Raw genomic sequence first — 12,288 nt, 5'->3', positions numbered from 1 at the left:
ATGAATATGTATTACTTCCATAATTTAAAAGAAACAAAAATTAAAAGGACAAATAAACTCTTCTCTGATCTGGAAATATGTTCAGACTGTGGCAAAGCAAATTGCTATTTGTGTGTGTTTATATTATTGAAATTTTTACATTGAGCAGATATTGCTTTTACAGATATTAAACCCAGCATGAAAAAAAATTCCTTCCCTTGGCTCCTACTGCCTTCAAAATAAAGAAAAATATCTCATCCACTAAGCAGAGACAACAAATTGTCCCAAATGCCCATTCTTCCCTTGTTCTACAGCAGCAGAACCCCTGACCTTCAGCAGGGTACCTATTGTCTCAGAGTACTGACTACATTTCCCAGCCTCCACAGTGGCCAGGGAAGGCCATGTGACTAAGTTCTGGCCAATAGCGTGAGAGTACAGGGGCTCTGTGAACAACTTTTGGGTCTTGCTTGAAGCACACTCTGTTGGTGAAATTGTGTGGAAACAGGTACTGTCATACATTGCTGGTGGGAATGTAAAATACACAACCCTTATGGTGGCAAATTTGAGAATATCTTTAAAAATGACAACATATTTTATAGACCCTTTGACACAAGAGTAATCTCAATCCTAGGAATTTACCCTAAAGATAAACCCCCAATAATACAAAAAGACATATGCACAAGGTTATTCATTGTGGCATTACTTGTAATTGCAAAATATTGAAAAACAACCTAACTGCTCACATATAGGGGACTGGAGGAGTAAACTATGGTCCACCCGCACAACGGAGTATTATGACGCTGTTAAAAAAAAGTGAGGAAGATCTCTGTGAACTCATAGGGTGCGATTTCCATGAAACATTGTCAATTTTTTTTTTTTAAAGTGCAAAAGGGCACACACAGTATGCAAACATTTGTGTAAGAAGGGAGAAAGGAGAGAATGGAGTGGAAAAGATAGGTGGTGGGAGAGTAACACTGTTTTGAGTACACCTTTTTATACAATTTTGACTTTACAGCCTTGTTAATGTTTTACATATTCCAAACAAATTAAATCAACAGGAACGAGGGGGAACAAAATACAAACAAATACATGAATCAAACTGTATTTCAAATAAATAGTATAATGATAAATAAAAAGAGAATTAATCCAAGTAACTTTTAAACATAGTACTTGGTATATGTTCAGTCAATAGATAAAAAATACTTTAAAAAAGTCTTAAGCTCGACAGTGGTGGCCACAGTAGAACTCCGGTCAGGACAACTTGCTGTGGGAGCAGTTGACAGATGGTCTCTGGCTGCTGCACCGTCAGATCCACTGCGGCCTGAATGCCATGACCACAGCCACGGGCACGCTAGCCTGGGCTGCTGTCAGATGATGGCTGAGCACGGCAGGCATGCTGGGCCATTCCTGCCTGAGGCAGGTCTCCTCCAGCAGGAGCCCTTCGCTTGGGGTTCCCCATCATTCTAAACGGGATGCCCTGCCTGGACTGCAGTCAGAAGCTCTGCCCACCTCATCCCCTTCCTTCCAATGCCTTTTCACTGACCTGCATCGCAGTCTGCGTTCCCTGCCGTTTCCTGTCTCATTCCCCGTTAGCCATTACGGGCATTTCCCAGATCAATCTCTTGCACATCTAATCCTATTTTGGCATCTGCTTCTTGGAAGATCTGAGCTGACACAAAAACTTAGATTTGCTGTTTGTAATGGTATGAACGTAGCAATTCTGAAGCGATTGTGTGTGTATTATAGGATTAGCCAAATGAGAGTAAATACATTGACGTAGTTGCGAATCAAGGTCCTAATTGCAGGAGAAGGAAGAAACGAAATGGAGTGAGAGAAGCAAGGAAGAATGCTGTCATGTTGAATTGGAATAGGAGGTCAGTATAACCTTATGAATGTGTGATATTTATAAGAATGTAGATAGGGGATATATAGACATAAATAAATATAGTGTGTGCATATATATATGTCTGTCTGATTATTTATACATCTTTTAGCTCTCTCCACTGAGAGAGACAAGGAGCAGCAATGCCCTATTAGCAATGAGCATACCTAATGCCCAGTGTTGGTTTCTAGATTCCATTAAAAGTAACCAGGTACAAACACATGTCTACAGAGATATGTATGTGAATGTTGATAGCAGCATTATTCATAATGGCCAAAAATCCAAACATTTTTATCCAAATATCCATCAACTAGTGAATTAATTTCTTTTTCTTTTTTTTTTTTTTGAGGAAGATTAGCCCTGAGCTAACATCTGCTGCCAATCCTCCTCTTTTTGCTGAGGAAGACTGGCCCTGAGCTAACATCTGTGCCCATCTTCCTCTACTTTATACGTGCGATGCCTATCACAGCATGGCCTGCCAAGTGGTGCCATGTCCGCACCCAGGATCCAAACAGGCGAACCCTGGGCCGCCGAAGCAGAAGGTGAGCACTACTTAACCGCTGTGCCACCAGGGCGGCCCTGTGAATGAATTTTTTTAATGTAGGATATATCCATACAATAGAATACTATCCAGCAGTAAAAAGGAACGAACTACCGATACATTCTACAACATAGATGAATCTCAAAAACATTCTGCTAAGTGAAAGAAGCCTGGTACACAAGCCTATGCGTTATATGACTCCATTTATATGAATAGTCCAGAAAAGGCAAATCGAAAGAAATAGAAATCAGTGGCTACTTAGGACTAGAGGTAGGTGTGGGTAGGTGTGCAAATGGTCAAGAGGGAAATGTTTGAGTGATGCGAATGTTCTAAAGGTGAATTGTGGTGATGGTTGCACAACTCTCTAAATTGAGGGAACTGTCTCCTAATTACTTTTGCAGGCTCATGTCCTAATTACTTTTACAGTGCTTCCCTTCATGCACCCTAAATTCCACTGGATGAGTCCCAAAGGAGCCTCATGCTTCCAAGCATTCACTCAGGTCATTCCTCTCTGTCTCCACCTACGACAGTATTGTTCACTCCCCACGGCCCAGAACAAATGTTACCTCCTCTGTCCTGCCGGAATCAATCCCTTTCTTCTATGTAGTCTCATTAAAAATTCTTTGCACAACCCTGAGAACCCTCTTCACTCTAATTCCTCCAGCTGTGTCTGTGTATGGTTGTCCCCTCACCACTGGACAGTGAGCTCCATGGGGGCAAGGACCAGGTCTTAGTCGTCTACAGCACCTAGTAAAGTGTCAGACACATCATTAGCATTTAGCAAACGATGAATGAATGAATGAATGAATGAATGGACAAAGCTATGAAGAACAAGTGAGACTGAAGCAAATGGAAAAGGTGTGGGCTGTTTTAAGTAACAGATGAGCCAGTTGTTAGGAAAGCAATTAAAAAACAACAACAGAACTTTGCCCAGGTCCTGGGCAGTACAGGTGTTAAATATTCAACTTGAAGTAGGATTCTGGGAAGATGATGGAGTAGGAAGCGCTAGAAATCTGTCTCCCCACCTAGACCACAATGGCACTGGCAGAATCTGCCTATTGTAACTATTTTGGAGTCTGTCGAAGGTTTGCAATTTCCAGCGGAAGATTTGGATGGTAAATTGTGGCTAATTTTGGCCACTTCTCTTCAACATAATATCGGAAGTTGTAACCAGAGCAATAAGGCAAGAAACAGAAATGAAAGGCACCCAAATTGGAAAGGAAAAAGTAAAATTATCTGTTTGGAGATGATATGATCTTATATGTAGAAAACCCTTAAGATTCCACACACACACACACACACACACACACAAACTGTTAGAACTAATAAATGAATTCGGCAAAGTAGCAGGACACAAAGTCAACTCACAAAAATCAGTTGTATTTCTATACATGAACCACGAACAATCTGAAAAGGAAATTTTAAAAACAATTCCATTTACAATGGCATCAAAAGAATAAAATACTTAGGAATTAACCTAACCGAGGGGGCGAAAGACTTGTACGATGGAAACTACAAAACACTTCTCAAAGAAATTAAAGAAGACGTAAATAATGGAAACAAATTCCAAGGACACGGATTAGAGAACTTAATGTTGTTAACATGTGAATATTACCCAAAGTAATCTAGAGATTTAATCCAATATCTATAAAAATCTCAATAACATTTTTTGAAGAAAGAGAAAAACCTATCCTAAAATTCATATGGAATCTCAAGGGACCCCAAATTGCCAAAACAATCTTGAAAAAGAACAAAACCGGAGGACTCACACTTACAGATTTCAAAACTTACTTCAAAGCTACAGTAATCAAAATGATGCGGTACTGGCATAAAGACAGACAAATGGACCAATGGAACAGAATAGAGAGCCCAGAAATAAACCCTCACATATATGGTCAATTGATTTTTGACAAGGATGCAAGACCATTCAATGGGGAAAGGACAGTCTTTTCAACAAATGGTGCTGGGAAAACTGGGTATCCAGGTGCAAAGAATGAAGCCAGACCCTTACCTAACACCATATACAAAAATTAACTCAAAATGGATCACGGACCTACATGTAAGACCCAAACAATAAAACTCGTAGAAGAAAACATAGGACAAAACTTCATGACATTAGATTTGGCCATAGTTTCTTGGATACGACACCAAAGGCATAGATAATAAAAGAAAAATAGGTAAATTTGACTTTATAAAAATTTTAAAATTTTGTACATCAAAAGATACTATCCACAGAGTAAAAGGCTAACCCACAGAATGAGAGAAAATATTTGCAAATCATATATCTGGTAAGAGATTTATATCCAGAAGATAGAGCAAACTCCTAAAACTCAACAACAAAAAACAACAGCCCAATTCAAAAATGGCAAAGGACTTAAATAGACATTTCTCCAAAGAAGATACACAAATGGCCAACGAGCACACGAAAAATGCTCAACATCACTAATCATTAGGGAAATGCAAATCACAACCACAATGAGATACCACCTCAAACCCATTAGGATGGCTACTATCAAAAACCAGAAAACAGGGGCCGGCCCCGTGGCCGAGTGGTTAAGTTCGTGCACTCCGCTGTGGTGGCCCAGGGTTTTGCCGGTTTGGATCCTGGGCGTGGACATGGCACTGCTCATCAAGCCATGCTGAGGCAGCATCCCACATGACACAACTAGAAGGACCCACAACTAAGAATACACAACTATGTACTGGGGGACTTTGGAAAGGAAAAAAATAAAATCTTAAAAAAAACAAACCAGAAAACAAGTATTGGCAAGGCTATGGAGAAAAACTGGAACTCTTGTGCACTGTCGTTGGGAGGTAAAATGGTACAGCCGCTGTGGAAAACAGTATGGCAGTTCCTCAGAAAATTAAAAATAGAATTACCGTATGATCCAGCAATTCTACTTCTGGGTATATACCCAAAAGAATTGAAGGCAGAGTCTCAAAGAAATATTTGTATACCTATGTTCAAAGCAGCATTATTCACAATAGCTAAAACATGGAAGCAACACAAGTCCCCATCAACAGATAATGGATAAGCAAAACATAATATATCCACACAGTGGAATATTATTCAGCCTTAAAAAGGAAGGACATTCTGACATAGACTATAGCATGGATGAACATTAAGGACATGATGCTAAGTAAAATAAGCCACTCACAAAAACACTGTGTGATTCCACTCACATGAGGTACTTAGAGTAGTCAGATTCATAAAGACACAAATTGTAATGGTAGTTGCCAGGGTCTGGGGTAGACGAGAATGGGGAGTTATTGTCTACTGGGTATAGTTTCTGTTAGATAAAATGAAAAATGTTATGGAGATGGATGGGGGTGATGGTTGCCCAGTGATGTGAATATATTTAATACCACTGAACTGTACACTTAAAAATGGTAAATTTTACGTGAATTTCACCACAATTTTTTTAAAAACCCTCCAAAACAATGACAATGTGTGAAGGACAACAGTGACAAAGATGACCCATCTCTTACCTTCATCAAGCAGCCAGCAAACACAAGGAAGCCTTTTGAATGCAGATGTTTGGCCAAGGAGAACCCAAATCCAGAGTCACAGCCTGTGACCAGGACAGCTTTGCTGCCAGCCTGTTTCAGAAGGTTAGACTCACATTAGGAACCCAGGATCCCGAGTCACAGTGACCAGGCATCCTCTGGGCAGTAACAATTCGTGCTTCCTGCGTGGGACAGGCCTGGCCCTCCCCGCCTGGCTCTTTCTATCTGGAGAAGCACCGCGGTATAGTGGAAAACACTTGGACTCAGATTCAGGAGACCAGGTTCTAACCCAGACTCTGCCACCAACTAATAATGTTGTTGAGGGAAGTTACTCTCTTTTCTGGACCTCAGTTTCCTCATCTACAGTCACCACCGTTATCACCACCACCATCACCACCATCATCACTGTCATCTCCATCATCAAAGGTAGCATTTATTGAGCACTTACTATGTGCAAAGCGCTGTGCCTACATTATTCTTATTTAATTCTCACAATAACTCCATATAGTAAGTATGGTTATTACACCATGTTGCAAGTGAGGAAACAGACATTTTTTAAATGCCCAACGTAGTTAGGAATAGAGGTGGAATTGAAACCAGGGCTGAGAGATTCCAGAGTCTAAACTCTTAACCCCTAAACTTCATTTAATGGGGAGGCGGGGGCAGTGGTTAAGTGAGTGAGGAGGTGACTCCAAGGATCCTGGAAGCACTAAAACCCTGATCTGAGGGTGGCTCAGGGCCTGGGGGCCCAGAGGGAAGGGCTGTGACCACCTGGCTGGTTCCCAGGTAGCTGGGCTGCCACTCACCGGGTTCACCACATCAGCATACGTGCGCTGGCCCGCAGAGTCAAAGGAGGTAGGGGAACACAGCAGGGGGCGTCTGCAAGAGAAAAGGAAACCCTGAGCAGAGGGTGTGGTCACACCCAGACCTTGTTCCTGGGGCAGAGGCAACTCAGAGGCCCCTCAGCCAGCAGCAGCAGCACTGACTGTCTCCCCACCCCAAGCCACTGAGGACAACCTGCTGGTCCCACTGAGGGAGAGGGGCTCTTTCCTCCAGGCTTGCTAGGCTGGGAGGAAGCAGGCCAGCAATTGCAGGGGCCATTTCTGCCACTGTGTGGGAACAGCCGTCCAGTGACATAGCTCTGTTCGCGAAGCTTTCTGCAAATTCACCGTCTTAACCCTTAGGTTTCATGCTGCTTCCTGACATTTTTTTTAATTAAAGTTTTTATTTTGAAATAATTGTAGATTCACATGCGTTTAAACAATACAGAGAGCTGTCCTGTAACCTTTTACCCAATTCCCCCCAATGGTAACATCTTGCAAAACTACAGTACAGTATCATAACCAGGATATTGACATTGATGCAGTGAAAATACAGAATATTTCCATCACCCCAGGGATCTCTCATGTTACCCTTTTATAGGCACACCCGCTTCCCTCCCACCCCACATCCTCTTTAACCACGAATCGGTTCTCCATCTCTATAATTTTGTCATTTCAAGAATGTTACATAAATGGAATCACACAGTATGTGACCTTTTGGGACTGCTTTTTTTCACTCAACATAATGCTCTGGAGATTTATCCAGATTGTTGCGTATATCACTAATTTGTTCATTTTTTTTTGCTAAATCCATATTCCATGGCATGGGTGAACCACAGATTAACTGTTTATCTCTCAAAGGACATCTGGGTTGTTTCCAGTTTAGGGCTATTACAAAGAAAGTTGCTATGGACATTCCTGTACAGGTTTTGGTGCCAACCTAAGTTTTCATTTCTCTTGGGGAAATACCCAGGAGAGCAACTGCTGGGTCACACGGTAGATGCATGCTTTTTTTAAGAAACTGCCAAACTGTTTTCCAGAGCGGCTGTAGCTTTCTACATTCCCAGCAGCAATGTATGAGCGAGCTAGTCTCCCCACATTCTCACCAGCATTGGATGGGGTCACTATTTTTTAGTTTATCCAGGCTGATAACTGTGGAATGATATCCCATTGTGGTCTTAATTTGCATTTCTCTAATGGCTAATGACGTTGAGCGGCTTTTCATGTGTTCATTTGCCATCTGCATATCCTCTCTGGTACAACATCTCTTCATGTCTTTTGTCCATTAGAAATGTCTTCATATTCTAATTGGATTATTTATTCTTTTACTATTCAGTTTTGAGAGTCCTTTATAAGTTCCAGATGCTAGTCCTTTGTTGCATATGTGGCATGCAAATATTTTCTCCTAGTCTGTAACTTGTCTTTTCATACTCTTAACAGGGTCTTTCACAGAGGAAAATTGTTTCATTTTGATGAAGTCTGGTTTATCAATTTTTCCTTTTATGGATCATTTTTTTAAGGATGCTGCACACAGTTTACTGTATAGTAAAAACCTATGCTCACAATTTTTCAAAATATTAATTTTTAAAATAATAACCCTAGACACTGGAATCATACTTTTGGTGTCAAGTTTCAGGACTCTTTGCCTATCCCAAAACCTAGGTTTTTTTCTAAAAGTTTTATAGTTTTACGTTTTGCATTTTAAGTCCGTGATGCATTTTGAGTTAACTTTCACATAAGATATGAGACTTCAGTCAAAGTTTGGTTTTTTTGCCTATGAATGTCCAATAGCTCCAGCACCATTTTTTGAAAATGCTATCTTTCCTCCATTGAATTGCTCTTGCACCTTCGTCAAATACCAGCTGGGCACATTCATGGGGGTCTCTTTCTGCGTTCTCTATTCTGTTTCATTGAGCTATGTGCTCCCATCTTAATATCTTAATTTTCCTTTTCAAAATTGTTTTAGCTATTCTATTTCCTTTGCTTTTCCATATATACTTTAGAATAATCTTGTCTTTATAAAAATCTGACTTGGATTTTGATAGAAATTGTGATAAACCTGTATATCAATTTGAATAAAACTGACATCTTTAGCCAATAGACACATGAAAAGATGTTCATCATCGCTAATCATCAGGGAAATGCAAATCAAAACTACACTAAGATATCACCTTACCCCCGTTAGATTGGCAAAAACATCCAAAACCAAGAACGACAAATGTTGGAGAGGTTGTGGAGAAAGAGGAACCCTCATACACTGTTGGTGGGAATGCAAACTGGTACAGCCACTATGGAAAACAGTATGGAGATTTCTCAAAAAGTTAAAAATAGAAATACCCTATGACCCAGCCATCCCATTACTGGGTATCTATCCTAAGAACCTGATATCAGATATCTCAAGAGTCCGTTGCACCCCTATGTTCATCGCAGCATTATTTACAATAGCCAAGATGTGGAACCAGCCTACATGCCCAGAAACTGATGATTGGATAAAGAAGATGTGGTATATATACACAATGGAATACTACTCAGCCATAAAAAAAGACGAAATTGGCCCATTCACAACAATGTGGATGGACCTCGAGGGCATTATGTTAAGCGAAATAAGTCAGTCAGAGAAAGACGAACTCTATATGACTCCACTCATAGGTGGAAATTAGCATATTGATAAAGAGATCTGATCGGTGGTTACCAGGGAAAAGGGGGGGTGGGGGGAGGGTACGGAGGGGGAAGTGGTGTACCCACAACATGACTAACAAAAATGTACAACTGAAATCTCACAAGGTTGTAATCTATCATAACATTAATAAAAAAAAAAAAAAAAAAAATGACATCTTTAATATTTTTGAGTCTTTCAATCCCTAAATATGGTATGGGGTCTTCATTTATTTAGATCTTTGATCTCTTTCATCAGCATTATATAGTTTTCAGCATACAAATTCTGTACATGTTTTGTTATATTTATATCTAAGTATCTCATTTTTTGTGCAATTGTAAACAGTAATATATATTATTTTGATAACCACAGGTTCATTACTAGGACATAAAAATACATTGATTTTTGTGGGTTATCTTGTATTCCGTGGCCTTGCTGGACTCACTTATTAGTACTGGGAGTTTTTTGCAAATTCCTTGGAATTTTCTATAGAGACAATCATGTAATCTGCCAATACGGACAGTTTTATATCTTCTTTTCCAATCAGTATGACTTTTATTTCCTTTTCTTGCCTTATTGCACTTGCTTATTGCTCTACATTTAATCAGTAGTGAGAGCAGACATTCTTGACTTGTTCTCCATCTTAAGGGAAGGCATTCGGTCTTTCACCAGTAAGCACGTTAGCTGTAGGTTTTCTGTAGATGCTCTTTATGAAGTTTAGGAAGTTCCCCTCTATGCCTATTTCTCTGAGAGTTTTTATCATTAACAGCTGTTAAATTTTGCTTTTTCTGCACTGATAGATAGGGTCATGTGATTTTTCTTCTTTGGCCTGTTAATTTGGTGGATTATAATGACTGATTTTCAAATACCGAACCATCTTTGTATCCCTGGAACAAATCCACTTCTTCATGGTTTATAATTCTTTTTATATATTGCTGACTGCTACTTGCTAATATTTTAAGGATTTTTGCATCTATATTCATGAGGGACATTGGTCTGTAGTTCTCTTTTTTTGTACTGTCTTTGTCTGGTTTGGGCATCAGGGTAATAGTAGCTTCGTTAAATAAATTGGGAAGTGTTACTGCCGGGTGGCGACAGGTTCCAGCTCCTCAGTAGGTCTCCCCGGCTGGGAGGGGTTGGAGTGCCTCATTACTGCTCCCCATATGTGTGGCAGTGTGTGGTCTCATTACTGCTGGGAGGTAGAGAAAGTACACTCTGACAGTCCCCCACCCCCACCCCAAGCAGGCACGGAGCCTTATTATTGCTGGGGGAGAATGAAAGTCCCAGTCGGAGGACTGGGGTCCCTCACTACAGCCTGGTGAAGGCGGGAGTCTAGGCTCAGCATTGCCCTCGCTGGTGTCGGCAGGGGTAAGGCTACAGCTTTTTCTGTGGTGTTCGGCTGGAGTAGAGTGGTTATTGTCCAAAGTTTTCCATCTTGCTAGGCTGGTTCTTTGGCCAGAGAGAGCAAACTGCTGCTGGGGCTTTTTGTGCCTGAGCTTTCTGGCCTTTCTGGGTTGCCTCCTTCCTGAGCTCCAAATCTGGGATATATGAAACGAAAAGAAAACGTAGAAACTCATACTGTGTTGTTTCTGGGGTCCTGAGGTCCCTAATGATCTGCCTTCTTCTCTCCATCTTTTACAGTCTTTTTATGCTTGTTGTATATAATATCCAGGGGTTTTAGTTGCATTTAGAGGAAGGAATAGAGGTCCCTGGGGTGGGCAATAGGAATTTCTTCCCCACTGTGCTCTAGGTGATTCTAATCTGCAAGCAGCGTTCATAACTGCTGCCTTAAAAAATTAAAAAAGGACTTTTCCCTGCTGGGGCTTCCTTTTTGAGCCTCTTCACTGCCAAGGCCCTAACGTCTCTGGGGTCCAAATCAGCTCTAGGCCACAGCCCAGCTCGGCTCTTCACTCGCAAATACCCATTCTTCTCATGCGCCTCGCTAACAAAATTTTGTCTGGGGGTAGCAATGTGCCCAACTATTTCCAGACTCTTTCCAGGCACTTCTTTCCACCTACCCGGTGATAGTGTGCCCCACCTCTGGTCAATAGGTGCGAGCATCAGTCTGCAGTGACTGCTGGGAGAGGTATGCTCGTTGCGGGCAGGAGCAGCTCCTCCCTTCCTCCACGTTACTTTGCCTGGACTGAAGTGGAGGTGGAGGGGCATCTTGACTCTCTAAGGTGAGAGCCGCCTCAGGATGACGGAGCAGAAAGAAACAAGGAGCCTGGGGTCTCAGAAGCCACACCAGCCTTCTGGGGGTCTTTGCTCCTATTAGTGTGATGCAGCCCTGATACACTGGCTTCTCGGGGCTAAAAGTGTCCCTGAGAGGGTTAAGCCTAAATCCCATAATACAAAATAGTGTGCATTTCCCTGGAGGGTCCCCTCTGCCCAGGAGGATCTTGCCGTGGCAGCAAGCTGCTGGTCAATCAACCAAACCACTTACTCCAACCTCTAGGCCAGTCTCACAGGTGGTGCAGTGAAACTCAGGATGGTCAGTAAACTCTCTGAGGGTGGAGTCCCAAAGCGACGGCTGCCAGATTCAGAGGACGAGAGCTTGCTGATTTCCATCCTAACCCGGAAGGGCAATCAGAGAGGCGGACAGGTGATGTCTGGCACTTCCCCAAGGGCCTGTGGAGGAACCTGCTTGTCCCCAGAGCCCTGGCATCCAGGAACTTGCCAGGCCACATCTGAGACGCCACCACACATTGGCCAAGGCATTAATTCTGGCTGCTTTTCCATCTTACTGGTCTGAAGCTCTATCGTTTTTGTTTCTCCCATCATGAATCGGCAACAATAACCAGTAACCCAGCTTTCTGCTGAGAGGTGTCATGAGTCAATTTGACATGCCTAATCTAACAAGATGGGGTTAAGGAGGGACAAACGTCAGTGACACAAGCACAGC

At 41.8% G+C, this 12,288-nt stretch overlaps 1 protein-coding gene across 1 annotated transcript in view; it reads right to left on the bottom strand.

Annotated features, from left to right (window-relative positions):
* BDH1 (3-hydroxybutyrate dehydrogenase 1) overlaps positions 1-12,288 on the bottom strand; it is a 41,357-nt gene that overhangs the window by 17,768 nt on the left and 11,301 nt on the right. Inside the window, exons 3-4 of the mRNA XM_070582580.1 lie at positions 6,716-6,788; positions 5,892-6,002 (exon numbers count right to left, since the gene is read on the bottom strand). Of these exons, the coding sequence (XP_070438681.1) occupies positions 5,892-6,002; positions 6,716-6,788 (184 nt within the window). The remainder of the gene's footprint in view (positions 1-5,891; positions 6,003-6,715; positions 6,789-12,288) is intronic.

This window comes from Equus przewalskii, chromosome 18, assembly GCF_037783145.1.
Source record: "Equus przewalskii isolate Varuska chromosome 18, EquPr2, whole genome shotgun sequence".
Classification (NCBI taxonomy): domain Eukaryota; kingdom Metazoa; phylum Chordata; class Mammalia; order Perissodactyla; family Equidae; genus Equus; species Equus przewalskii.
This window is presented reverse-complemented; position numbering and strand designations above follow the sequence as displayed.